The following is a 26,429-nucleotide window of genomic DNA, read 5'->3' as shown; positions in this document are numbered from 1 at the left end:
AATGGTGCACGTCACCTAAATTAGATAAGTTAGTTACTATTTTAGGTGACGTCAACTAAATTTGAAACTACGAGTAAACAGCTACTGAGATCAGGGGGGAAACGATGACACAAATGAATGTCTATTCACTCATTCTCTGTTTTAAACAACCCCCCGGATTAGCATGACCGTTTTTACTATTTTAGTTGACGTCAACTAAATAGTTATCTAAGTTAGATACATTTATCTAACTATTCAACAGTTTGACTGAATGCACTCTAGTCGGTCCGAATAGGTAAAAACTGTGCCCTCGGTCTTGAAAACGTACCTTGGCCTAACGGCCTCGGTCCGTATATTCAAGACCTATCACAGTTTTTCCCTATCGTGATCTCCTTGCCGGTAAATAACATATATATATGGTCATTTATAAAAAGGATATTCTTGAATATGGCCATTTGTAAAAAGGATACTCTTAAATATGGTCAAGCTTATCCTAAAATATGGTCATTTGAAAAAAGGATACTCTTAAATATGGTCAAGGATACTCTTAAATATGGTCAAGGATACCCTTAAATATGGTCATTCGAAAACGAGAATGGTTACCCCCATTTTTTATTGCATATTTGAAACGTCTGTGGTGCAATGAACGACTGCGCAAAGTTTGAGAAAAATTTCTCATTCTATTTCAAGGGATTCACCTTAGGAGTCTCTAGGCTTACGTTTACTGGACAAGGGTAAAGAGCATAGATACCTTAAAATTTCTGCAAAACGTCAATTAAAAGCTAAATAGCTGGATCATATTATTCCCTAGTATTTATTTTTCAAGTTTTTCAGTTCTTTAAACAATAAGCAAACTAAATATTTCGTTGAAATTTTCATAGATTCCGTGACTTTTGCGTGATGTGACATTCTAGCGTGACGTATTGTGGTGGCGGGAAAACGGCTCAAGTTCGATCTTGCCCGTGTGACGTAAGAATTTTCAAACTTCCAAAATGGCGGCGAAGGTGAGTTTTCTAAACAAGAACGAATAGTTCTATAAGTTTAATGGTTAAGATGCCAAAATTATTAATATTTTTATATGATTTGAGAAAGTACAAGGGCTGGAAAACCTAGCAAGGAACTCTAAAAAAGGATTTCACCGTTTTGGAAATTAAGAATTGGTAAACAATATTCGAGGTTTCACATTTAGACTTCAAGCTCATGTCAGCTTGGTTTTGAATTATTAGCAGAATCATACAGTTCTTAAGTTCAGTAGACCTCGGTCGACCATAGACCCCACAAAACTTTGCTCTAATTTGTACGAATTTGTTAGTTGACTTTTTCACGGATATATTACATATTTATGTTTATATTTTACTTGTCTGATGCACTAGGATGCTGTAGCTATCATACTTGATGTTGGGGTGTCCATGAATCAGGCCCCTCCAGGACATGAGACCCCACTGGAGACATCCATTAAGGCCATCAATATGATTATACAACGAAAGGTTTGATAGTACAATATGCTAGTTATATTTTGAAATATCTGAGATCCATGAGCTGGGGAGGGTATGTTATTATTTGATTATTTTGACGCATCTTGAAAGGCAGAAACAATGCATTGTTTTTGCATGACGAGAGGTTTTATTTCCCAAAGAAGAAAAATTATATTGCTTTGCCCAACAGTTTGGCCTGCTATGAAACCACCATTGTTGTTACCAAGAGAACTAAAATGTGAGGCCGAAGAATGGGTCAGAAAAAATTCTGCATTAACACTCTTTTCATTGATACACGCTGATCAGAGAGTCCCGAGAGGGAAATTGGGCAATATACTTCTGTCAGTGAAATCAATTGGTCGGTACCTATTTATTCTTTGCTTGACGGCAGTGTGTTGCCCTATTTCCCTGTTGCGACTGTTGTTTCGATCAGTGCATAGAAGTGAAAAGAATGATAATGAGATCCATTTTATCCTATGATTAATTGTTGATGTTTGAGCACTTCTCTAAGTTGCTATGGTAAATGGCCTCGGCAAACAATCTTCTGGAAGTGCTAACAGAAAAAATTCACATCCCATAATTCTTATCATTTTCACCTTGTTGTTTACCTTGTAGCTCTCTGGGTGACTGACTTTTTTGGAATAAGACTTATTATACTTAGTATGGTATATCCCAGTGACATGTATTGATGGTAGTGATATAATGATGCTTTTGATCATCATAAAGTGTTGAATGTCATTTCAGATGTTTGCTAATGCTAAAGATGAATTTGCCCTAATTCTTTTTGGAACTGATGGTAAGTTTTTCAAAATTTCTGGTTTTATTCACAATATTATTAAACAGGGCTTATAATCATTTTTATTAATTTTCGAATAAAGACAATGGCCAGACACTGGACAATGTCCACCCAGAATTGAAAATTGGCTGGTAAAATCTTTGTCCTGCTCATCATTTTGACCAGTAGCATTGAGCCAAAAAAGAGGTATGACAGAGCTAGAACTAATTTGGCTGGTCATCATGACTGGCAACATACCAACCGTTATTCACCATTTTCCATGCATCGGTTCACTGGTCAAACATGACTTTCAAAGGATTATTCAAATTTGAACCTTGCAACCTCAACTGAATGCTTTGTGTTTGACAAGTGAACTGATGTATGGAAAATGGTGAATTTTAAGCCCTGTTACTTCCAGGGATGACTTCCTTTTCATTTGTGAGAAAATATGTATTTCCATAGAATATCCATGCTTATCTTGATAATAGACAAAGAACAGGAGGGAGGGTGTGAGAACATGGGCGGTAAGGGTGGGGCTCCGCAAAGTTAACAACAATTATTACAAGCTTGTAGTAAGTAAAATGTAACTAATTGCTGACCATGAAACAAATGTAATTGTACTTTGCTGTTTTAGGGACTGCAAATCATCTAAATGAGAGTCATGGAGGCTATGAGAATATAACAGTTGCTAAGGAACTAGGACCTCCTGACTTGGAGCTGTTGAGATTCCTTCACAATAATATAACATCAGGTAAACATCAGAATACATAGAGATTAACACATGTTAAGAGCTTGATAGTCTGGACGTTAAAAACAAACAAAAGATAACAGAATCTTTTTAATCTAAATATGATATGATAACATTTCATTTTCAGGATCTCAAGAAACAGACTGTATCCTTTCCAATACCAGGACAAAGTCCAAAATTATCATGATGGATTATTTCAAGAATGATTAATTTAGGCTGCGTTCATAATGTATGGCAGAGGGGGGGGAGGGGGAGGGGCAGGTGGAACTGAGGGGGGATCGGGAACATTTTGGTAGGAAAAGGGGAGGATGGACAAATCTTTATCAGAAAAATGGGGGGGGGGGGATGCACAATTTTTGGAAGAAACTCAAAGCCTTGCTTAGGGGGGATCGTATTTTTTTGCATGACTTTAAGGGGGGTGTTAAGAGTTATTCTGGACATTTGAAATTTTCACCTGGCCTCCTCTGTCATACATTATGAATGCAGCCCTAGACATTAGAACTACAAAGGGTTTTTAAGGGGTTTCTTGGAAAACTCTATGCAGTTCCTTTATTTGATATCATGCTTCATTTTCATCATCAGTCAATGCATTGCTATTTGTGTGTGGAGATTAGTCCCTTTATTATTATCTACGCCATCTTGAAAGGTAATCAAGCCTGTGCATGATAGAGACATTTATCATTGTCCAAGGTGCTAAATAGGGTCTCTATCATTACAAGGCCAGTGCCATTCTGGCTTCAATGCACAGGCATGGTAAGGCCAAGCAAAAAAATAAGTGTGTTTTCTGTTGCGTGACTGACCCTAATTTCCTTGCTGATTTTTGCCGACCCTAATATTTTTTTCATTCCCAAATGCACCACAGGGTTCTCAGTAAGCTCATTTCCACTACCGACCTCAATTATTTTTCTCATGCAACAGGAAACACATTCATATTTTTTGTTTAGCCTAACCTTTTATGATAGCCCAAGGAATTGTGAAGGGACTATTTAAAAAATGCACATTTTGTGTATACCAATGTCTATTCTATGATAAAGTATGAAAACTATGAGTATAAAATGGTATTTAGATTCAAATCTTAACTCACCATTCAGTCATTGATGCTGTTGTTGTTGCTATGGATTTGTTGAGAGAAAGAACAAGGTAGTTCTAATCTACTTGTCTACACTATTTTATGATTCATGATCTAATAAGTGTAGTGTGCAAGCCATACCTTACCATAAACATCCCAATGCAACCCACAAAAACCCTACCAACAACCTTCAGGTGACTGACACCCTATGATCAGCCTACTGACACCCTACCATCAGCCTACTGACACCCTACCATCAGCCTACTGACACCCTACCATCAGCCTACTGACAACTTACCATCAGCCTACTGACACCCTACCATCAGCCTACTGACACCTTACCATCACCCTACGACACCCTACCATCAGCCTACTGACACCCTACCAACAGCCTACTGACACCTAACCATCACCATTCTGACACCTTTCCATCACCCTACTGACACCCTAACATCAGCCTACTGACACCTTATCACCACCCTACTGACACCCTAACATCAGGATACTGACGCCCTACCATCAGCCTACTGACACCTTATCACCACCCTACTGACACCCTACCATCAGGATACTGACGCCCTACCATCAGCCTACTGACACCCTACCATCAGTCTACTGACACCTTACCATCAGCCTACTGACACCCTACCATCAGCCTACTGACACCCTACCATCAGCCTACTGACACCCTACCATCAACCTGCTGACACCCTACCATCAACCTGCTGACACCCTACCATCAGCCTGCTGACACCCTACCATCAGCCTACTGACACCTTACCATCAGCCTACTGACACCTTACCATCAGCCTACTGACACCCTACCATCAGCCTACTGACACCCTACCATCAACCTACTGACACCTTGCCATCAACCTACTGACACCTTACCATCACCCTACTGACACCCTACCATCAACCTACTGACACCCTACCATCAACCTATTGACACCTTGCCATCAACCTACTAACACCTTACCGTCAAAAACTTTCTCCCTCCAGGGACAAGAAAGTTGAAAAAAAGATCTACCTGTTCACAGACCTAGGCTCCCCTTTTGGTAAAGATCAACTTGATTTAATCATCAATGGACTCAAAGAAATGGAAGCAGAGTTTATTCTAGTGTAAGTGCATTGACCAAACATAATGCTTGTTTGATTCTATAATTGTCCTGTTTCATTATAACGTCAGATGAAAACAATCTTTTGTTTTATTGCTAAGAATCATCATCATCAACAACAACAACAACACAAAAAATCCTATCACAGGGACTCTTTACTGAGTTCCTTTCAGTTAGAGACAAATGGTCAATGATTCCTATAACACAAAAAAAATTTGATTTTTTCTCCAAAACGTCAGTAAGTTTTTTCATCTTTTCACGGTGTCAAATTTACCCTTATATCATTTCTGTTTTATTAGAAACACCGACGCAGCTCACACTAGTTTTTACCTAGTTATCTCTTTTTTAAATTTTTTTTGGAAAACTGTACTTTTTAGAAATTAGAAAAGTAATAACCATATACATTGTAGAATAAACACGGACTTATAAAACGTTTAAAAACCATACATAGCAAACCAATTAATTCAGCTGCAAAGTAAAATTAGTTAAAAATATTATTGTTCAGCAAGTTGTGATGTTATAGTGAAATGGGACAATAGTGCTAGCCATTGCAGCATGCTAGCTTGTGTTCAGCTGGTATGATTTCTTTTAAAATAATTTTTATTATTAACTGTTATTTCGAAAAAAAAAATTATACTGGCTAAACGCAGGCTACAGCATGCTGGCAACTACCATATAAAGTAAAAAAGAAAGAATTTATTTTTTTATAAAGTATTTTTTTCTTTTTTAAGGGGACCTGATTTGTATGATGACGACGATGATAATAGTGATAATGCACGAGGAGAAGACACTAATGGAAATCAACCCTCTACATCTCGTGGAAACGGCACACACCCACCTAGAAAACCTAAGACACCACAACAGGTATAATGCAGTAAAGATGACTGGAAAAAATATATAAAATAAAATGAAATAAAGAGACTGAACTTTATATACCACTATCCATACATGGGTTCACGAATTGGACTGAAATTACTCTTACTGAAGACCTCAAGAACAATTAATACTACCTAATATTAAAGTTGATTGTATGACTTACTAATATTTCCTGTTGTCCTCTTGAAACAGCTTGCTGGTGAAGAATGCATAAAACATGTTTTGGAGGAAGTTGATGGGCAAACATACTCATTCAGGTTATTATATAAAGGTTCAAACGCTAGGGCGAGGTTTTGAATTCTTGAATTCTAATGTAAAACCGAGCCCGTGCGTTTGAACTGGTTTAAAATATCAACTACGCCCTAAATTCCATTGTTTCAATGCAAAACACGAAATACTAAATTATATTGAATTCAGGGAGGTAGATTATAGTTGCTTTGTTGCTTTTTCCCGGGTTTATGATTCAGCCCCGTTCTCCCCTGTTGATATCAATTCCGCCTCCGGCTTTAAGAATCTGGGTTTTTCAAAGAATTTAAGAACCTACATCAAACAATGGATTTAGGGTGTGGTTGATTTTTAATCTGATAGAAAGGATTGGTAGTTGGTTAGATAAATAGACCCTTTTTACCTTGGGGCGTATTGTTGTACCATTTTGAAGCAATATAGTTTCGTGAAGTAGTACAGTATAATTTCTTTGTTTGACGGTTGCGAACAAGAAGACACATTTAATATGGATACAACTCAAACAAAGATTAAATCTTATTCTCAAGAGAGTGACGCGTGATCTGAAAATGTGAAATGTGGATGGATGGAAGGAGGGAGAGAGGGAGAGAGGGAGGGAGAGAGGAAGGAAGGAAGGAATAGAGGGAGGGCTAGATGGATGGATAGATGAATGGATAAATAAATGTTTGGATAAATAGATGGAAAATGGGTGGAGTGATGTTCGTCCTTCATTGGAGCAAAAGAGAGGCGAAGGAGTAACGATGTACAGTACACGATTTTTAAGTTTCCTTCTCATTCACCTGTTGAACACAATGGACCCCCTAATTGTCTTGTATGCGAGGGTAACATGAAAATAAAAAAGAAATGCCACAAATTCCATGGGAAAAAGTGTGGTTTCTTTTGTATTTCCATGTTAGCTTTGCATCTACGATACTTTTGAGAGGGGTCCATTGTATACAACTACTTAAAATCCATCATTTATTTTTCTGCAGTTGTGTGCTACCAATGCTAAGTTTCTTTGAGTGCCGAAGAATCAAACAGACCACGGTTTTCCGAGGTCCATTAGAGATTGGTACGACACTCAAGATCAACGTTTATGCTTACAATAGAGTGAGTCAATACGTTCTATTGTATTCTCAGTTTTATATATATATATATATATATATATTTTTTTTTTACTATTCGATTTTGACCCGCAGTACTCGATTTTTTAACTATTCCATTCTGACCCGCAGTATTCGATTCGGACCCAAAGTATTTGTTTTTGACCCGAAGTATTCGATTGTTTCACTAGAGACCTTTAATTAAGGTTGAAAATCGAATGACCAGAAAAAAGGGAATATGTTTTTGATATTTTATTACCTGATTCTGAAATATTCTGTGCTTGTTGACTGACATTTCATGTTTTCCATAAACCTGATACTTTATAAAACTCTGTTTATTTATTATTATCATCATCACCATCATTAACATCATCATCATCATTATTATTATTATTTTACACATGTAACACAATTTATCAAACTCATTAATAATTCATGAGGAAAACACAAGAGAAATCACGACCGTGAAGAGTGTTGTAAATCTGATACAAAATTGTGTTCATTTGCATAAACTTTAAGTTGGATTTTCTTGGCCAGATTCACTTTAATTTTGAAAATTTTAGTAAAACACAAAGGAACTGACCTAGACGTTTGATAAGTAATATACAGTATGAGTTTCCGTGTTGTATCCGATATACAAACTCTAGGCTACACCTCGAGTTTGTATATCTAATACAACACGGCCACTCATACTGTATATATTACACATCAAATAAGTACTTTCAAATTATTTAACAGGTGAGGGAAGAAAAACTGGCTTCATGGAAGAAGTTGTCAGCAATTTCACAAGCCTCGGCAAACCCTGATAGTATGGAAGTTAAAATGGAAAGATCCTATCACTTGAATGATGAAGACCAGACTGAAGTTCAAAAAGATGATGTTGCACAAGGTAGCGATTGTGATCCCTTTGCCCTGCCCTGCCCTGCCCTGCCCTGTCCCGCCCCACCCCACCCCGCCCCGGGCTTATTTTGACTTGGAACACCAGCAAATTACTCAGGCATTTGTTATTGGGCCAAGAGAGCATGTCCCAGTATGTTTTTAGCTTTAAAAATTATTTTGACAGAAATCAGCCCAAAATGGTAATTGGGGGCAAATTCCAATTTTGGGACCAATCTTAATCTGCCCTAATTTTGACTTGGAACATTAGCAAACTATTTAAACTTTATTCAGTGGACAGAGAGTAGTTTGGTATTCATCTAAATCAAGTGGAGGGTGGGGGGGGGGGGGGGGGGCATTTGTATAAAATATCAAACTTAATATCTTTGATATCAAGCTGTTTATTGGGAATGTTTTGTAGGCTATCGATATGGTAAAACCATTGTGCCTTTGACCAAGATTGACAAGGACAGCATGAAGTTAACAACTGACAAGTGTCTGTCTGTCCTTGGATTCACCTCACGTGATAATGTAAGTTTATTTTTACTTTTTCGTTTACAGCGTACGTTAGTGTACATAGCGTACGTTACAGGAAATAATGTGGTGTGAATCTTCTTTTTAGATCAAGAGGTATCAGTTTATTGGTGAAAATGTTGTGGCATTCACAGCCCAGCCAGAAGATGTGGTGAGTATGGATGATTAATTAATACATAAGTATTGGAGTAATGAGTATTGAATGCTTGATGATGATGATGATGATAACGGTGATGGTGATTGAAGTGAGAATGATAATGATGATGGTGTTGGTGTTGGTGGTGGTGATGATGGTGTTGCTTTTGATGATGGTGATGAGGATGAGGATGATAATGATATTGATGATGATAATGATGGTGGTGATGATGGTGATGGTGATGATGCTGATGCCGATGATGAGGGTGTTGGTGCAATGATGATAATGCTGCTGCTGCTGCTGATGATAATGATATTGATATTTTGGGTAGCATGGGTGGCGTTCACGGCTAACGCGTCGTCTTTCACTGCTGTGAGTCCAACGGGTCGGGTCTCTGGTTCGAGCCCTGCGGTCGCCACATTAGAATTGAGTTTGTTTGATGTGTTGTTCTCTCCTATGCTACGAGGGTTCTATGAGGCTACGAGGGTTCTCCGGTTTCCTCCCTCCGTAAAAATCAACATGTGAGTTGAGCGTTGAATATTTTAATATTTTCTTCCCAGCATGCAGGCGTAGCTTTATCAGCATTCATTAATGGCATGTATGAATCAGATACTGTTGCCATCGTAAGGTATTGTTTCAGGAAGAATGCAGCACCAAAGCTTGGCTTCCTGTCACCACACATCAAGAAAGATTATGAGGTACTTCAGCATCTATGTGTAGTCTGGTTACTAGTGTAGGAGACACTGAAAACATCGGTGACAGACAGACAGATGCCGAGACCCAATAGACAGACAAATAGATGGACATGCAGCTGTACAGACGTATTGATAAACAGATAGCATACAGGTAGACAGGCAGTTGGGTATGCAAATGAAAAGCAGATAGACAAGCAGACAGATGGACAGAAACGCTATATATATATGGACAGATGGACAGACATACGATAGAAAGACAGATAGTTGTTCATGTAATTGGACAGAAATATTAATATACAGCTAGCATGCAAATGGTAGTTTGTAGACAATATACTCATAGAACAATTTTTCCTTTGTTCGTGTTTCAGTGCTTGTTATTCACTGCATTGCCATTCATGGAAGACATAAGACAGTTTGGTTTTGGATCTTTGGATGCGAACAAGAAACTGGTGCCTTCAGGTGAATATTGGGATTTTTTTTAAAAAAAGAAAACGAAAATTAGGGATTAATAAGTGAAAAAAATCAAGGAAGGAGGGAAAAAATCCAGACATATAAGTAAAAAGAAGAATAAAGGGAATGGAAAGAAAAATGGGAAACAAAAGAAAGAAAGAAAAAATAGAATTATGAATCGTAACGAGGGTGCTTGTACGTTTATGTTTCTTAGACGAACAGCTACAGGCAATTGATAATCTAGTAACAGCAATGGATTTGACCAAAGCAATCAGGTATTTGATCCGGCCTTTGATATTATTAAGAGGAAATCTTTCCCAGTAATGAGAAATAATGGCAAAAAGCGGCAAAAACTAGACTTTCGTATGGGTTTTAATTCCAATTTTCGTTTTGGGTTAACACTCAAAACCTTTGTTTGAATACGAAAAGAATTCTCTCTTAATATATAAGATCTGTAGCAATAATCGATAACTAGGTGGAATTGGGGAAATGTCAAAAAAAAAAAAAAAAAAAAAAAAAATCACCCAAGGCCAGCCAAATGAATCCTTTTCTTGATAGAATCATAGTCAATATTAACCATGAACTATGCTTAAATGTGCTAATTAAACACACTACACATCACGATGGTGCAATTAGATCATGGTTTCATTCACGTATCCTTTATTTTTCGTGTTATCAAAGAGTCGCTACCCATTCTATTTTTGTCTGGACAAATTACATGGATTAAGCTTGGGCTCCCTGTGTCTGCTCAGTACCTTGATATAACTGTCATTCTCTACTTATCTTTACTTGTTGGCTTTAGTAATAAGAATGGGAACTATAAAGAGGCATTGAAGCCCTTGCTTGGGTTCTCTGTGTCTGCTTAGTGCCTTGACGATCGTCATTCTTTATTTGTCGTATTATTTTGGTTTCAGACATGAGAATGGTGACTACGAAGAGGCATTGAAGCCTAAGTGTACGTTTAACCCAACAAGACAACGAGTATTTCAGGTATAGAACCCTTTCAAAATGACTGTGATCTTGACGGTGGGCGTATCCAGGTATTATATGCTCTTTTCGACTAGGGGTAATGATTGGGCCGACTTTACACGGTACGATTTTTCTTCACAACTGTCGCCCGCAACAATCTTACGCCAAGTTTTATCTGCCATTTACAGTCGTAAGCAAGTTGTACGGTGGATTTACACGGAGCAATTCGTGTCGTCAGCCTGTTGCGCGGGACAGTTGTGAGGAAAAATCGTACCGATTAAATCAAACTATATGTAAACAAAAAAATCGTATGTTTTCATTGCAGTGCATCCAGCATCGTGCGCTTAACCCTGACGATCACGATTTACCAGAACTGGAACCTGTTATCGCAAGGTAATAATAATAGATTATTATTGATAGTAGAGTATGTATATATTAGACTGCAGCTTATCTTCAGGTCCTGTCTTGGTGCCGTGTAGTGAGTAGTTCGTATTGCTTACTATCAATCACGTGACTTTTTAAAGTTGGGGGGCAAAAAAGCGGTTGACTGAGGGGCAACTAGCGGATGTTAAGTCAAAACATGTTAAGATAAGTCCTCACACTGTTTCCTGTTTCCCAAGCTTTCCTTTGATCGTCATTACAAACCTCCTCTGTTCGTCATCCCCTGGGAAATGTTGTTCCTTATACCCATGCTAGACCGCAATGCACCTTATCTTCATTTAACCAAGAAAAGGCGATGAGTGACCTGATCACCTCAGTTAACTCTCAATCCACTTTGGTTTTCAGCTATATTGAGCCTAGTCCTGAGTTCAAAGCTAAGTGTTCAACACAGTGTCTCAAGGTCAAGGTCAGTTAAATTGTCATCACTTTGGAAAATAGGTTTTGTCTAATAGACCTCTTTATCTTGGGTGCAACGTTTGCCCATTTCAGACCACGTGTCATTTCCTAGAGTATCATTTCTTTGTTAAATGGCTTTGCACGAAAAGACCCATGGATATGGATACAACTCAAACATAGAATCTTATTCTCAAGGGAATAACACGTGTTCTGAAATTGGAAAACATGACACCCAAGTTAAAAAGGTTTATAAACCTATATTTACATTAGGTTTTCATTCACTAATAAATGATTGCAAACTACTCGTTAGATAAGCCTTATTTTGTTGATACAGGATTTGTTCCGGTTGGAAAAGATAGAGAAAAAGAAGACGCAACAAGCTGCAGAGAACATCTTTAAAGCCAGGTCGATTATCGAGATTCGCGCTTTGATTAATAACCCAATTGTTAAGGACTGCTTGTTTTTACGTAAATATGACGGTAGTTATTGAGATGGTGATGCCTAGTTGTGCGGGAAGTTAAGGCTTTACTACTCAGTGACTTAGAAAATGAGGAAAAGATGCTCCCTCACATCTACAATCATCATCATCACTACCACCATCATTACCACCAACAACATCATCATCACCACCAACATCATCATCATTATCATCACCACCACCACCACCAGCATCACCACCACCATCATCATCACCACCACCACCATCATCATCAACATCGTCATCGCCACCACCATCATAATCATCAACATCGTCATCATCGTCATCGCCATTATCATCTTAATCATTATCATCATGCATCATCATAATCATTTTTACCATCATCATCATCATCACTACCACCATCATCATCATCACCACCATCATCATCATTATCATCGCCATTATCATCTTAACCATTATCATCATGTATCATCATAATCATTTTTACCATCATCATCATCATCACTACCATCATCATCATCATCACCACCATCATCATCATTATCGTCGCCATTATCATCTTAATCATTATCATCATGCATCATCATAATCATTTTTACCATCATCATCATCACTACCACCATCATCATCATCACCACCATCATCATCATTATCGTCGCCATTATCATCTTAACCATTATCATCATGTATCATCATAATCATCTTCACTATCATCATCATAATAATCTTTATTGATTTTAGCCATCAGGGGTAAAGGGCCACAGGTTTATTAGTATTTTTATACTATTACGTCCACCCTCGTGTAATAGAATATTTATTATTATTATTATAAATAGATAAATCACAAATTTTCATTGTACAAATTACGAATATACGCAAATCATCGAGACAAAAATTACAAATTATGATAAAGAGGGCCGCGAGGTAATCGATGCTTACAGGTAGTGTTAGGTCAGTATGTTAAATCACAGTCAATTGCTGTTCACTTCTTCCAGTGTGGATAATGACTTGACAACAGAACCGGCAGCAAAGAGACAGAGAACAGAAGATGCTGCTGATGAAACAGACTTCAGTATGGCGGCACAAGCTAAAGGCAAGGTTACGGAGGTAAGCCATCGCAACGCACCAATGTACTCCTAATGTACTATAGTAGGCCTTTTAACCTATAGACCACATGTTATTTTTCCCTTGAGTATTATCTCTTTGTTTTTCGGAAATCTTTTGAAAAGAGATCGGGAAATGTCAACTGCATGTGACAATCTCCAGCTTCCCAAGTTTTCGTGTAACGAATTTCGCCATGTTTTCAGGTCGGTACCGTGGAACCAGTGGCAGATTTCAAGGAGCTTATCAGTCGTAAAGATGTAGATCAGTTCGATGAAGGTAAAATATGGATATGATCTACGTATAGGCCTACTCCTTGCAAAATAGAACAATTTTCCTCTGGAGGGTAGGGGTTTTGTTACGCGACTTCACGAATGTTTTCTTCTTTGGGGGTGGGGTAGGGAATTAGATGCGGTTTACTCTAGTCGGTAGCTAATCTAAGCACATCAATTAACTAAACACTATATCCTTATGTACTTGGTTATCACATCTGCCTCACCCACACCTCCCACTTGACAATAGTGGATTGAGTATTTCAAATCCGTCTACCCCCCTCACTTCCCCCCCTGATCTTTTGGTTCTCCTCTAACCCATTCTTAGTACTTAATATTACATGTTTAATTTCTTTTTTCCCCCACAGCCGCAAAGCAAATGAAAGATCGTATCGTACAACTGATCATGGATTCTTTTGGCGACCAATTTTACCCCAAAGCAATGGATTGTGTCGTAGCATTAAGACAAGAGTCAATCAAGGTATAGTTCACAGAGTAGAGCAGTTATCTTAATCTTTTGGTGACATCCAACCATAGGCCTTTTTTGAGTACGATGAACAGGATGCATTGTGGTCTAGCTTAGGTACAAACAACACCATATAAGGCCTTATGAATAAAAGATGTTTGTACTGAAGCTAGACCACAATGCACTATGTTCTCTATCTCAAAGCAGGTCTATGTCATTGAAGGTGTCAAAGTAAAATGGCTCATGGACGTGGCGAGATTCCTATAGCTGGAGGGGAGGGGGGACGGGCGCACTCACTATGATGGGGGGGGGGGGGGGGGGAGTTACCCTAATATTTACTCGGCAACATGTGATACCGTGTGCCACAATCTAGTGAGGGAAAGAAATAGAACATTCGTAACTATGACGATCAAGGCTGGCGTATAGCGGAAACGTACGCCTCCCACCTCTAGGTCAGTCTCGAGTTCTATTCCTGGACTCTGCATCACATACGAGTAGAGTTTGTTAGGTCTCCTTAGAATCGAGGGTTTTTCAACAGGGTCACCCGTTTCCCACCCTCAGCAAAATTTAATGCGCCAAATTCCAATTCGATCTGTGAGTAGAAATAGCCGTTCCCCTTACTTCAAACAGCCTAGATATTGTCGTGTCAGGAAGAAATTTTAAGGTTTATATGATTGTAATTTGATTTCTAGGCAGGGGAAGCAGAGATGTTCAATGATTTTCTACGTGATCTAAAGTCAAAAATCTTCAATCAGAGAGGGCATGGATTTTGGTTACGCCTTGTTAAAGGTGAGAGCGTTTTTATTAGTACCACATGTCAGTAAAAATCGAGTAAAAATCGAAAATGGGTGAAAACATTCAAATGATAATCGTACCTTTGCTAATGGTTTTTCCGGGTAAATGGTTAACACCGCCGACAAATAGTACACGCGTCTACCGGGAGAACCAAAAAGAGCGGGAAAAGTGGATTACCTTAGTTTTCTGAATTTTCCGATCGGAATGACACCTTTAATTTTGAGATCAAAAAAACCTTTTACTTTTGCTGGATTTTTACAATCATTCCACTGCATTTCATAAAGCAGACTTGGGTTTTGATATTTTTAACACACAGATCATCTCACGCTGATCAACAAAGACGAATCTCCAGACAGTAGTCTGACCAAAGATGATGCAACCAAGGTATGAAAATTGCATCGAGACAAGAATACGAATGATCTACTCTATTACTTGTGGAATGGGGATATTTTTCTTCTCGATGGCGATTTCTCGTTAATTTTTGCCGGGTATATCCGTACTCTGTAGAAGAACGATTATTGGAACTTCAAATTGTACTTGTCTAGAACCACGGTGCAACTTATCGCGCAACGTTGTTGGGTTGCAAGTTGCAGAACTGATGTTGCTCGCATTATTCTCCTTTGCGCAACGAATTTTCTTCATTACAAGAAATAGAAGCTCTATCTACTTTTCGCAACAAAGAAAATAAGTTAGTTGTGCGCGGTGTGGTAATATTAGCAACATTCGCTTTGCAAATTATAGCGCAACATCGTTGCACGAAAAGTCGTCCTTATTAAAGTACGTTTACTGGCAACGTTGTACGGAACAGGTTCACCGTGTGTTTGGCCTTTCGAAGGGAGTGCACCATGATAAATTTTCTCTTTTATTTTTACGGGCAAAGTATTTCATGCTTGTAATTTGGTTCCTTCGACTAGCTAAGATTTCAGTAGATTTCAAAAATATGCTCCTGTATACGAGGCTTATCTTTTTAAGTCAAGTCCAACTAGCTAGTCTTCTATCATCAATGCTGCGTTCTGATTTAATGAGCTACTACTAGGCTACAAGTTATAGCCTACTAGTGACGAAAAGTACCCATTTGGGCTCAATGAATGATTGCTAATTATTTTGGATGTTTTGTTCATAGTTTCTGGACGAAGTTACAACTGAGGAAGTTGAAGAACCTCAGGAAGAAGAAATGGATGATGCGGATGACCTGGTAATGAACCAAGGGAAATTTATTTGCCATTCAGAGGTTGAGTAAAACTGGGTCAAGTTAGATCTGTGGTGCATTCTGGGACTGTTCGAGGGAATGGAATAGATACCATCTTAGAAATATCTCAGAATGACTAATAAATTAGGCTTACAAAAAGATCTAGTAGAGACCCTTTTATCTAGCCTATGTGCAGCTTTATTCTCAATAGTTGTACTCCTGGAACCGGTTGTACGAAGGTTGGATAGCGCTATCCGGCGGATAAATCCTCATCCAGTGGATAAGTCGATGCTATTACCCAATAAATGTATCCACAGTATAAGGTTTATCCGCCGGATAGCGCTATCTACCCTTCGTATTACCGGACCCTGGCTCACAGCCCTGGCTTTTCTCTTTCTTCCCTCAGTGACCTTGTCCTGATAGACCCCAAGCGTGATAACATTTTATTTTTACACTTCCAAAATCCTTTTCGGTAGCTTTTTCTGTTATGCTAACTTTCACTACTGTCTTGGTATTATCAAGGGAGTTTTAACATTTCAATGTAAAAGATATTTTGAAAAGGATTGTGGTATTCTAGTAATGAAACGTCATTGGGATAAGAGTCTTTTGAAGGAGGAAATGTGGCATCATCAATGAACGTCATGGTTTCTCACTAAGCTCATTATGTTTACACCCCTCTGCCCCAAACACATGCATATTACAAAAATCTGCCAAGGGGGATGGTGGGGATGCAAATATCCTAGGTCCCTCTGTATATGTCCATAGCAAAACCACACCCTACCACTACATTAAGTGTGTTGTCTTCTTTATTTTCTTAACAGCTTGCCATGATGGACTAGCCTCTTTCACCGTGACAAAAGGTCCTTGCATGACTTGGCAATGAGATGGTTGTGTCAATGGTGTATTTATGGAAAATATATAAATATGTATTAGGAAAACTTTATTCACTTTTATGACAAATGCATAAAGATAGAGATGTAATAATGCACAGAAGAAATCTAAGTGTTTTTCATTCCTTTTAAAAGTTATTCTCACAAGCAAAGATAATAAAAATTCATGTTTGGTCATGGCTAGATAAGAAACTCTTATAAGAAACGACGATGTGTTAGTATTCAATATGGCGGCTAAAAACTTATTGGAAAACAGCTCTTATTTTAATAAGCCAGTTCGTAGTTTAAAAATCGTGCGCATGCGATTTTATCCCGAATTTCTCACAAAAAAGATTTTAAAAAAGGTGATGCGCACTGGAAACAATTCTTATACTACGAACTTGCTTATTCAGATTATCTGTCATTTGTTTTGGAACCAGCTGAACGGTGGATTTTGTTTCAGCCAATCACAGCGCGTTCAGCTGTTTTGCCTCCAGCCTTCATTATCTGGCTACTGTTACCGAACTTTTCTGTATTCTTTCAACTAAAATATGATATACATGCCTTCAACAAGAAGAAAAAAATATCGAAAGAAAGAATAAAGACAATTTCACATTACCGCCACGTTTGCTTTAACCTTTCAAGCTCCATCATTGCTTAGGGCCCTGTCATTTTGTCCACTCGTGCTCTTTGTGCGCCGCGTTCACCGCTCAGCTGTGAAGGGGAATAATCATCATAAGCCCGAAGTTTCTCATTCAGTTTTAGATATATTTGTCATGAAGCGTAATGTTTTCAGTTCAGGAATGAGCCTTTGGGGATACACTACTTGACAGGATAAACTATACGGTCCTTCTCTTAAATACGTAGCAAAGGATAAATAAGATTTTTAAAAAATACGGTCAGGACACCATGAAATACGGTCATGGATACCCTTTAATATGGTCATGGATACCCTTAAATATGGTCATTTGGAAAAAAGATACCCTTAAATATGGTCATCTGAAAAAAGGATACCCTTACATGTAAATATTATATACTATATTATATATATATGAGTAGGCATAATGTTTAGGTTACCCATCTAAGGTTAACCCTCCTCGGGCGAGCTTGACTCAGTATCTTGAACTACAACGATTTATCCACTGGACCACGGTTCCAGGTGAATCAGCATAACAATAGCCGTGAAAACAATGCACCAGATAGACTAGACTTTTTAACAGTATTTATTCAACCGATTCCGTGCGTGGCAGAGATGCAAGGGATTAGCCGATATGGTCTGGGGGCCGGCTGGTCTCTCCCCTGATGCTTCGGCTAGAACATTTTCTTGCGTAATTCGTACACCCAAGGGCAGAAGGATTTAATCGCCGTCAGGTCCGAAGTCCATACGCCGCCTCAGCACTGCGGATGTCTCGGGGGTATGGCAAAGTTGAATCGCGTTTTTTTTATTTCTTTTGGTGGTTCCGAATCCCGTCTTATCTTCAGTTCTTCTTTTAAATCCATTTTTTTTTTGTTGTTGTTGTATTAGATTGAAATTTTCTACAAGAAGGAAATCTTTTAAGTGAAAAAATATTTATTCCTATTCGGTTGCTTATAATCCTGTATATTAAAGTTCGATCAGACGTTATCAGTCACACAAGCAATATCGAACCGCGAAAAGGAGACCTAAATCATATGCTTGCAAAGGACTAGTGGGTGGTGCCGTGATGACGTCTGGGTACTATTGCACTATTTTGGTGATTCTGACATTGGGATATTTGATCTTGTGCGTCATGGCGCAAGACCAAATTCACAACTGAGTAGTGTGACATGCATAACGCAAAACTGTTTATTTTGTGGCCTAAAAAAGGGCAGAACTTGCAAATATTTTAATATCATGTAGAGAACACCTTAAGGGAGAAGATCGTCTTAGACAAGTTAAACGAAATCATTCTTTTGTGTGAACCATTCCATTAATTATATCATGACTAACATTGCAACAAGCCCTCTGTGCATGATACAGGCAACCCAGTGAACGCCTTTAGGGCGTCTTGTTTGAAAAAAGGATGCTCTTAAATATGGTCAAGGATACCCTTAAATATTGTCATTTGAAAAAAGGATACCCTTAAATATGGTCAAGGATACTCTTAAATATGGTCAAGGATACCCTTGAATATGGTCATTTGAAGGAAATTTGAAGGATACAACTACGACGTCATAAATATGTTTTTTTAGTAACAACAAGGGTCTTTGGGTTACCTGTTTAAAGCGGATTTGGTAGAAGACTGGGGATGCTCCCATAATGCAAAGCAAGCATGAAAAGCGCGGGAAGTTCATTCAGTTGATGTTCAACATTTGAACATTTCGTACTTTTTGTGTACAAAAGAGGTCTAAACATGATAGAAAAATTCATAGAAGCAGCAAAAAAGCTTTCTTGTGTCCTCAAAGAACTCGTAGCAGAAAAATCTGAGGAAGATAAATGCACCGTCGCTCTGTTTGAACCAGATGAAGTCGAAGGAGACGAAAAAGTTGACAGCCATCTTTACCAGATAACATTCATCCCTCCAAAAACTAAACATCCTCTTAAACACATCGCTACAAGCTCTGAGAATGGTTTCTTCCTGTTAGGAAAAGCGATGTTAGAGAGCGATTATAACGAAGATGGTGAACACGAGATCAAAATTTCGTTGGTTGAGGTATCGAGGCGTAGAGTCGAGCGAGTGTTGGTTGGTACTCCTATCTCTCAAGAAGTTATCTATCTCAACGGGAGTGAACCTTTGCATCAAGGCAGCAGTTCTTCCACTTCAAACCGTAGCTCCATGTCTAAAAGCCAGAGCTGTGTCTATGATTGGAGTGTAACAAATGTCATCGCTCTGCAGGCTATACCCCTTCAGCAAACACGGTATATTATTTCTCTCTTTGATTACTGTCTGGCAAATAGCTTGTTAGATGGCGTTGACAACATCCCGATGTGGGTTTCAGTGGATGAAAAGAACCCAATGTCAGTTACCCACATGGCAACCTTAAGGAATGGCTCCTCCACAGAACAAAAGTATATAAATCATGTCGTAGTGTCATGTAAAGGACCCTTCAATAAACCAGAAGATATCCCAAGTATGAACCAAATGAAAACCTGGCATAAACACAGGAGTCTGGGGTCACTTGTTGAAAACACTAGCCATGCCTATGCCTCATATGAACTACTAGGGATTTCGCAGTCTCACGAGGTTGACGAAGAAGATCAGAAAAGCCTGGCTTATGTGGAATTTACCTGGAAAGACATAAGTAGCGTTCTACAACCCCCACCACTAACGTCAGACTGTGTACTACATATCCAAAGCTTTCCAGGAACTATGCAGCTCTCGGCGATATCACTTACCATGGAGGTCAATAAGCTGTGTTCTTTCCTTGCTTTAATTGCTGATGCAGAACAGCCATGGCCAGAATTAAGTTCTGAAGATGTTGAAGATGTATACAGTAAGATGGAGAAGGTCTTAGAAAGTTTGAATGCAGGAGAGGTGTACCAAGAAACTGCCCCTCTGCATGATGACGAGAATGACACGAGCACTGTCTTCTCTCCACTTGCACAGCTATCCCATCAAGATTTTGTTCCCAGAAAGGACCTTGATTTCACTGAGAGCTTATGGCTAGTCTTGAAAGAGGCTGTAGACCTTGGTGACCTTACTTCAAGTCTCCAAGTGGCACTACTTGCCCTTCTAAATGGCACTTGCCAGCCTGTCATACATAGTGCAAATAAGACAACCTTGGCTGTGTTTATCAGAGAGCTCCTGCAGTCTGAGACAAATGAACAGAAGTATAAACTGAGACTCAAGGTTGAGAAGATGTTGGGAAATGAAACGGCATTAAAATGCCTTGTTGAAATTGGTGCAGAAAAACTGCTGAGAGATCATACAAACTACTTTTTGTCAGAGGAGCTCATCACCCAAGATCACTTGAATTATTACGTAGACGGCAATGTTCCCTTAGCAGAAAGGGTATTCAGAGTATCAAAGCTTCACAATGTTTTGGACTTGATCCTTACCACCAAATGTGTAGTCAACACAGGCTATACAAATTTGCAGTTTCTAACTCAAGCAGCTCTCTCTTACTATGAAAAGAATGACTCTTGTAATCATCCATTGTTCTCGATTTCTCTCCCCGCATATGGTGCTTCGTCAACGTCAGCTGTCAAGAACATCATCTCAACTCACCAACCTTCGGTGTGGTGCCTGGCTCTGACATCATCGTCCAAGAAAGGAGTGTTGACTTCTATTGTGCAATTAAGTACTGAATCTCCTATGAATAAGTTACCCGATTTTGATGTAGAGGAGTCACAAATTAATGAAAAGGAAGACTTGGCCATCTCTGGGACACTAAAGAGTAAGATTCCTTACTACTTGTCCTTTGCACAACAAACCATGGTTCCATTAATATCAAGCCAGTATTAGATTAAAGGTTCCTTTCCAGCTGGAAAGGGTGCTTTATATTTGCTGTTTTATGGTAAATTAATATTGAAAAGAGGGGGGTTTGTTCACACCTCTCAATCACCCCTGGCAACAGTTCTGGATTGGTAATACAATAAAGCCGAGTATTCACTAGCAATGTAGGTTCACTAAATGCTGGGCCTTGAATAAACACTGGGTTCAAATGAACATCAGATTAGAATAAACACCAGGTGAACCTGGTTCAGTTTTAAATAAATGCCAGAGTCATTTATTTGAAGTCCTGGCATTTATTTGAAACTTAACTATCAGCAGGTCAAATATTCCCCCCAAAAAAAGACCTCAGAAATGAACTCTGGAAATCAAATAAACATCAGGTTTGAATAAACATTGGGTTAAAGTGCAAATGAACCCTTCGACAATACTTTCAGTACTGATTCTACATGAAGTAAATAGTTGAATGGTAAAATATTTCTTGATTTGAGTGATGCGTTTCTAAGTTATGAAGGTTTATACTTCCAATATGCTAATGAGTGTGACGTCTATTAAGGCTTAATCAAATATACAAAATCGAACTGGTTCATAGAAACAGTATTTAAAAAGCATCATTATTTTACTCATGGTTTACATGAAAGCTATTTACAATTTTTATTTACAAAATGGCCAGCATTTAGTATTACTAGTTACAACAAAAACACTCAAATACCTTACCTGACGTCATCATCATTAACATATTGGAAGTATAAACCTTCATAACTTAGAGACGCATCACTCAAATCAAGAAATATTTTACCAATCAACTATTTACTTTATGCAGAACCAGTACTGAATATATTGTCAAAGGGTTCATTTGCACTTTAACGATATCCTGATTTAAATACATACCAGGAGCATTTAATCAAATAGATATGGTATGGGTTGTGCTGCTAATAGAATTAGGCCTTAGTGATAATAGACCTGTTCACTTGATTTGTCACTTCAAACAATGGCACATGGCCTTGAGCATTATTTTTTTCTCTTAAGTCTGTTCTTACTAATAGCTTCAAGAGTGACAATATTACTTGTAGCATTCTAAATGTGTACGGGCTAGATAGGTGTGGTGTTAATATCTGTATACCAAGAAATTATTATTTTTCTTAAATTTATTAAGAGCGATGGTACTTAATCCGTGAAATAAAAACAAAATCGTTATTAACTAATAGTTGCAGTTTAGTGCCAATTTAGTCGATATCACTCAAGTGAATCAATCTACATATGAATACACAGGAGACATCAAATACACAAGCAACATGTTAGTCATTTGTTCATCAATGCTATGACTATCAATGACTAACATGTTTCTTGTGTATTTGATGTGTATGGAGGCACAAAAAAAAATTATTAGTGTCACGCAATATTCAATGCTTTGTGGAATTGGCTTCATGCTGCCAAACAATGATCCCAAAAATTAATCTTTGCAACAGATGAAGTTTTGAAAGGACAAGAGGAATCTTAAGTGTGAGCATGCGCTTGTTATCAAATAAAAATGAAATTTTACTTTCCAAAAAGACAGTCTGAAGGATTCCTGTGTATCGATAACCGAGAGATACTGGTAACAGTCACGAAAGGCGAAGCGTCGGTATTTCAGCCGGAATTAACTGAAAGTCATCGTGCGACAAAGAATCTATACTGAAATATTCACACTGATCTTAAAAAATCCTTTGCCTTTACGATAGAATCACTACAGTTGAACCATGCAGGATCCAAATGAAGACACAGAATGGAACGATGCCCTCAGAAGACACGGTATTTTACCCGAGAAACCAAAGGAAGCCGAAGTGACAGAGGACGACATAGTCAACCTGGTGGAAAAGACTATCCATGATAGATTCAAAGACACGAAACCTATAGAAGACATGAGTCTTGAGGAACTAGAAGAGATGGAAGACGAGGCAGATGAGCGTGCTATAGAAACACTTCATGTCTAAAAACTTTTAAGAAAGACCTTAAGACTCATTTGTTTAAACTAGCTTTTGAATTATAATTTATATATATTTTACAGCGCTTAGAGCCGACTTGTATAGGCGCTATATAAATCATATTATATTATATTATATTATTGAAAACATATTATGATCATAGGCGTGAACAAAGTTGTAAGCTTACTTCTGGAGTGGCGTCGAAACTTGTGGAAATTCAAATACCGATTTTTAAGATTTTTGTTCATTTTTTTCAATATTATCTTTGAAATATTTTTGGGGATTATAATAGAAATAACAGATTTAGAGATGTGTTTTTAGATTTGTTTTGTTCACATTACTCTGGAACCCTCCACCCCTCGGTAGATGAATGAAACGTAACCTCGTATGGTCAAAAGGATACGAGATAAAAAAGCAATGATTCATTTGTGACAGCACCCTCTGTTCTACCTTTTAAATGACAAGTTATTTACCTGTTTTCACAGGGCCAGAGGGGAATTTGGGGAGGAGGGATGGGGAGGAATGGCTTTAGTTTTTAAGAATGTATTTAAAAATACGGTTAATCATCTTCCTCATTAAATCTGAACAACCCCTTCCCTCTCTAAACCATAGCAAATAGGATGTAAAAAAAATACCCTGAAAAGATCATTCTACAGGGGCTGCGGAGTAGGGGGGGGGGGGGGGGGGCTACATAAAAATATATATATATTACGGAGTCACCAGAAAGTCCTGTTAACTAGTTTTTAACAAGCTTTGCTGTGTAGTTCTGTGTTATTAGCCATATAAATACTGTACATTTTGTTCGCTTTTAACCTTTTTCTGTTATGAACTAAAAATGAATATAAGCAAAACATGGCAATTTATTTTCATATTCCAATAACTCAAATCCTGATAACTTAAACCTTTTTTCATTCCCTATGGAGGTTCGAGTTACTGGGATTCAACTGTATTAACATTCTTTTTCTCTTGAAGAAAACAAAGACTTGCAGAATTAAATGCTTATCAAAAAGCATCGGTTTTTGGTGACGTTAGAGAAATAACAGCCCAAGACTATGTCACAGAGGTTAATAAAGCTGGTGAAGGTGTATGGGTGGTACTACATCTATACAAGACTGGGTATCCTTTGTAAAGGTTTTTGTAGTAATATTAAAATCTACTATTGACAGACAGACAGACAGAATGGACAATACGGCATTCAGGTGGTCTATATACACCTATTTCAATAAATGTTGTCAGTCACCAAACATGATAGGCTAAAAGCGATAGGAGGTAGATCATTCCAAGATCCAAGAATAGCTGGAATTACTTGTTTTTCTGTTTCTTAACTTCTCGTTATGAACATGAACCTTAGTGTTGAGAATGGTTCTATGTTCTTTGTATTCAATGAAACCATTTCCATGTCAGAATGACCTATCATCTATTACCTTTGGTGATGACAACTTTTATTGAAATAGGTTTATATTCATTTAGAGTGTGGAAAAGAATATATATGGCACCAGACGTTTTTTTTCCTTTTAGTTACATTATTGTATGATGGCAACTCCTCTTTCAGTGGGTAGTAATCATGGTAACCCGTTATTGAATTGTAAAAGATCTCTTACTCTTCCTTAATTAACCAGTTAGTTCATGACCCCTTTCTGTTGCTGTTTTTCCAAAGATCTAACCTTTCCCTAAAATCATCCCCCTTCCACTAAATAATAACTGATCCTTTATGGCTTTATTTGGTTTACTTCCTTAACTTTTATTTCTCAGCGTTCCCTTATGCACACTTATTAATCAATTTATATCCCAGTTGGCCAGAAAGTTTCCAGCGACAAAGTTTATAAAGAGTATATCAACACTGTGCATACAAAACTATCCAGACAAAAATCTCCCTACAATATTTGTGTATTATAATGGAGACTTGAAGAAACAGTGGATTGGTCCTTTCTCATTTGGTGGAATGAACCTTAAGATTGATGGTCAGTATAAGTGTGCATAAAATTAAACAAACATTCTATTGTTATCATTTTCCTGAAACAACTTCTTGGCTGTCCAAAGTCAGGGCATGGGTAACTCACATATAAGACTGGGAAACAACCTCTGGGCTGACCTAATACAGCTAGGTCATTGCCAACTCATAGATCAAACCCTGAAACAAACTCTAGGCTGATCAAAGTCAAGGCACTGCTAACTCACAGATCAAACCCTGAAACAACCTCTGGGCTGATCAAAATCAGGGCGCAGCTAATTGACAGATCAAAACTTGAAACAACCTCAAAGCTGATGTTAATGAATTTGAAGATGATAATGTTCAGTAATGAAGTTGATGTTAATTATTATTATCATCATTGTCATCATCATCATCATCATCACTATCAGCATCATCATCATCACTATCAGCATCATCATCATCACTATCAGCATCATCATCATCACTGTTTTTATTGTCATTAATATATATATATATTTTTTTTTCAATTCCAGTTTTAGAGTGGATGCTGTCCGAGGCTGGTGCTGTTGTAACAGACTTAGAGGAAGATCCAAGAAAGAAACATAAAATCCATGATGTCATGACATCTGCAATAAGACAACGACCTATGGATTCTGATGATGATGACGATGATGATTAGGCTTTTTTATTATTTAACATTTGATTTTAATTTCTATTTCAATAAAAAGTTAAGAAAAAATCTACTTTTAAATATAGGAAATTTTAAATATAAGAAACAAGCATTAGCCTTCCTGGGACAGGAACTGCAGAGCTAGGGGAACTTGGGGGCTATTCCCAATTCCCCACCCCCCATCCCTAATAACTTTGCTGCCTTGTTAAATTACTTTAATACTATGTACAGTATAACGTTAATGTAATAAATATGTTGCAAATGCCCCTCAAAACACTTTAAATTGATCCCCCCAAACCCCTTTGATGTCCCGCCTTCGGCGCTTCGCGATCCCAGTGGAAAAAGGGAAAAGAGGGATCGTTATAACGGTTACAACCAACCTTATGTCTTGGGTTTCCTTTGCTTGGAATTTCAAGTCTTGGTCTTCCTGTGTATTTTCCACTTAGCTCAGCTG

The 26,429-nt window shown here is 38.0% G+C and overlaps 3 protein-coding genes across 3 annotated transcripts; all 3 read left to right on the top strand.

Moving 5' to 3' along the window:
• The first annotated feature begins 965 nt into the window (after positions 1 to 965).
• LOC116290096 (DNA repair protein Ku80) lies at positions 966 to 17,614 on the top strand. Its single transcript, XM_031697079.2, has 27 exons — positions 966 to 983; positions 1,353 to 1,466; positions 2,199 to 2,250; positions 2,864 to 2,980; positions 3,105 to 3,122; positions 4,069 to 4,117; positions 5,049 to 5,168; positions 5,896 to 6,028; positions 6,233 to 6,297; positions 7,255 to 7,372; positions 8,104 to 8,254; positions 8,663 to 8,772; positions 8,864 to 8,926; positions 9,472 to 9,609; positions 9,975 to 10,065; positions 10,271 to 10,331; positions 10,971 to 11,046; positions 11,351 to 11,418; positions 11,812 to 11,872; positions 12,197 to 12,267; positions 13,300 to 13,411; positions 13,612 to 13,684; positions 14,046 to 14,158; positions 14,836 to 14,932; positions 15,255 to 15,322; positions 16,062 to 16,133; positions 16,949 to 17,614. Exons 1-27 carry the CDS (start codon positions 972 to 974, stop codon positions 16,964 to 16,966), a joined length of 2,241 nt encoding a protein of 746 aa, XP_031552939.2. The 5' UTR covers positions 966 to 971; the 3' UTR covers positions 16,967 to 17,614.
• A 1,695-nt stretch (positions 17,615 to 19,309) lies between these two features.
• On the top strand, positions 19,310 to 21,893 carry LOC116290076 (protein zwilch homolog). The gene has a single exon (XM_031697057.2). It carries the CDS (start codon positions 19,369 to 19,371, stop codon positions 21,418 to 21,420), a length of 2,052 nt encoding a protein of 683 aa, XP_031552917.2. The 5' UTR covers positions 19,310 to 19,368; the 3' UTR covers positions 21,421 to 21,893.
• Positions 21,894 to 23,015: 1,122 nt separating this feature from the next.
• Positions 23,016 to 26,249, top strand: LOC116290070 (phosducin-like protein 3). Its single transcript, XM_089028616.1, is given in 4 exon segments — positions 23,016 to 23,358; positions 24,329 to 24,488; positions 25,125 to 25,333; positions 25,839 to 26,249. Coding segments are annotated over 4 exon segments (726 nt in total). The 5' UTR covers positions 23,016 to 23,147; the 3' UTR covers positions 25,985 to 26,249.
• Positions 26,250 to 26,429: the final 180 nt, after the last annotated feature.

The sequence above is a fragment of the Actinia tenebrosa genome, unplaced genomic scaffold, assembly GCF_029948245.1.
Source record: "Actinia tenebrosa isolate PJP-AT-01 unplaced genomic scaffold, QUT_ActTen_1.0 PGA_scaffold13__45_contigs__length_12533684, whole genome shotgun sequence".
NCBI lineage: Eukaryota > Metazoa > Cnidaria > Anthozoa > Actiniaria > Actiniidae > Actinia > Actinia tenebrosa.
This window is presented reverse-complemented; position numbering and strand designations above follow the sequence as displayed.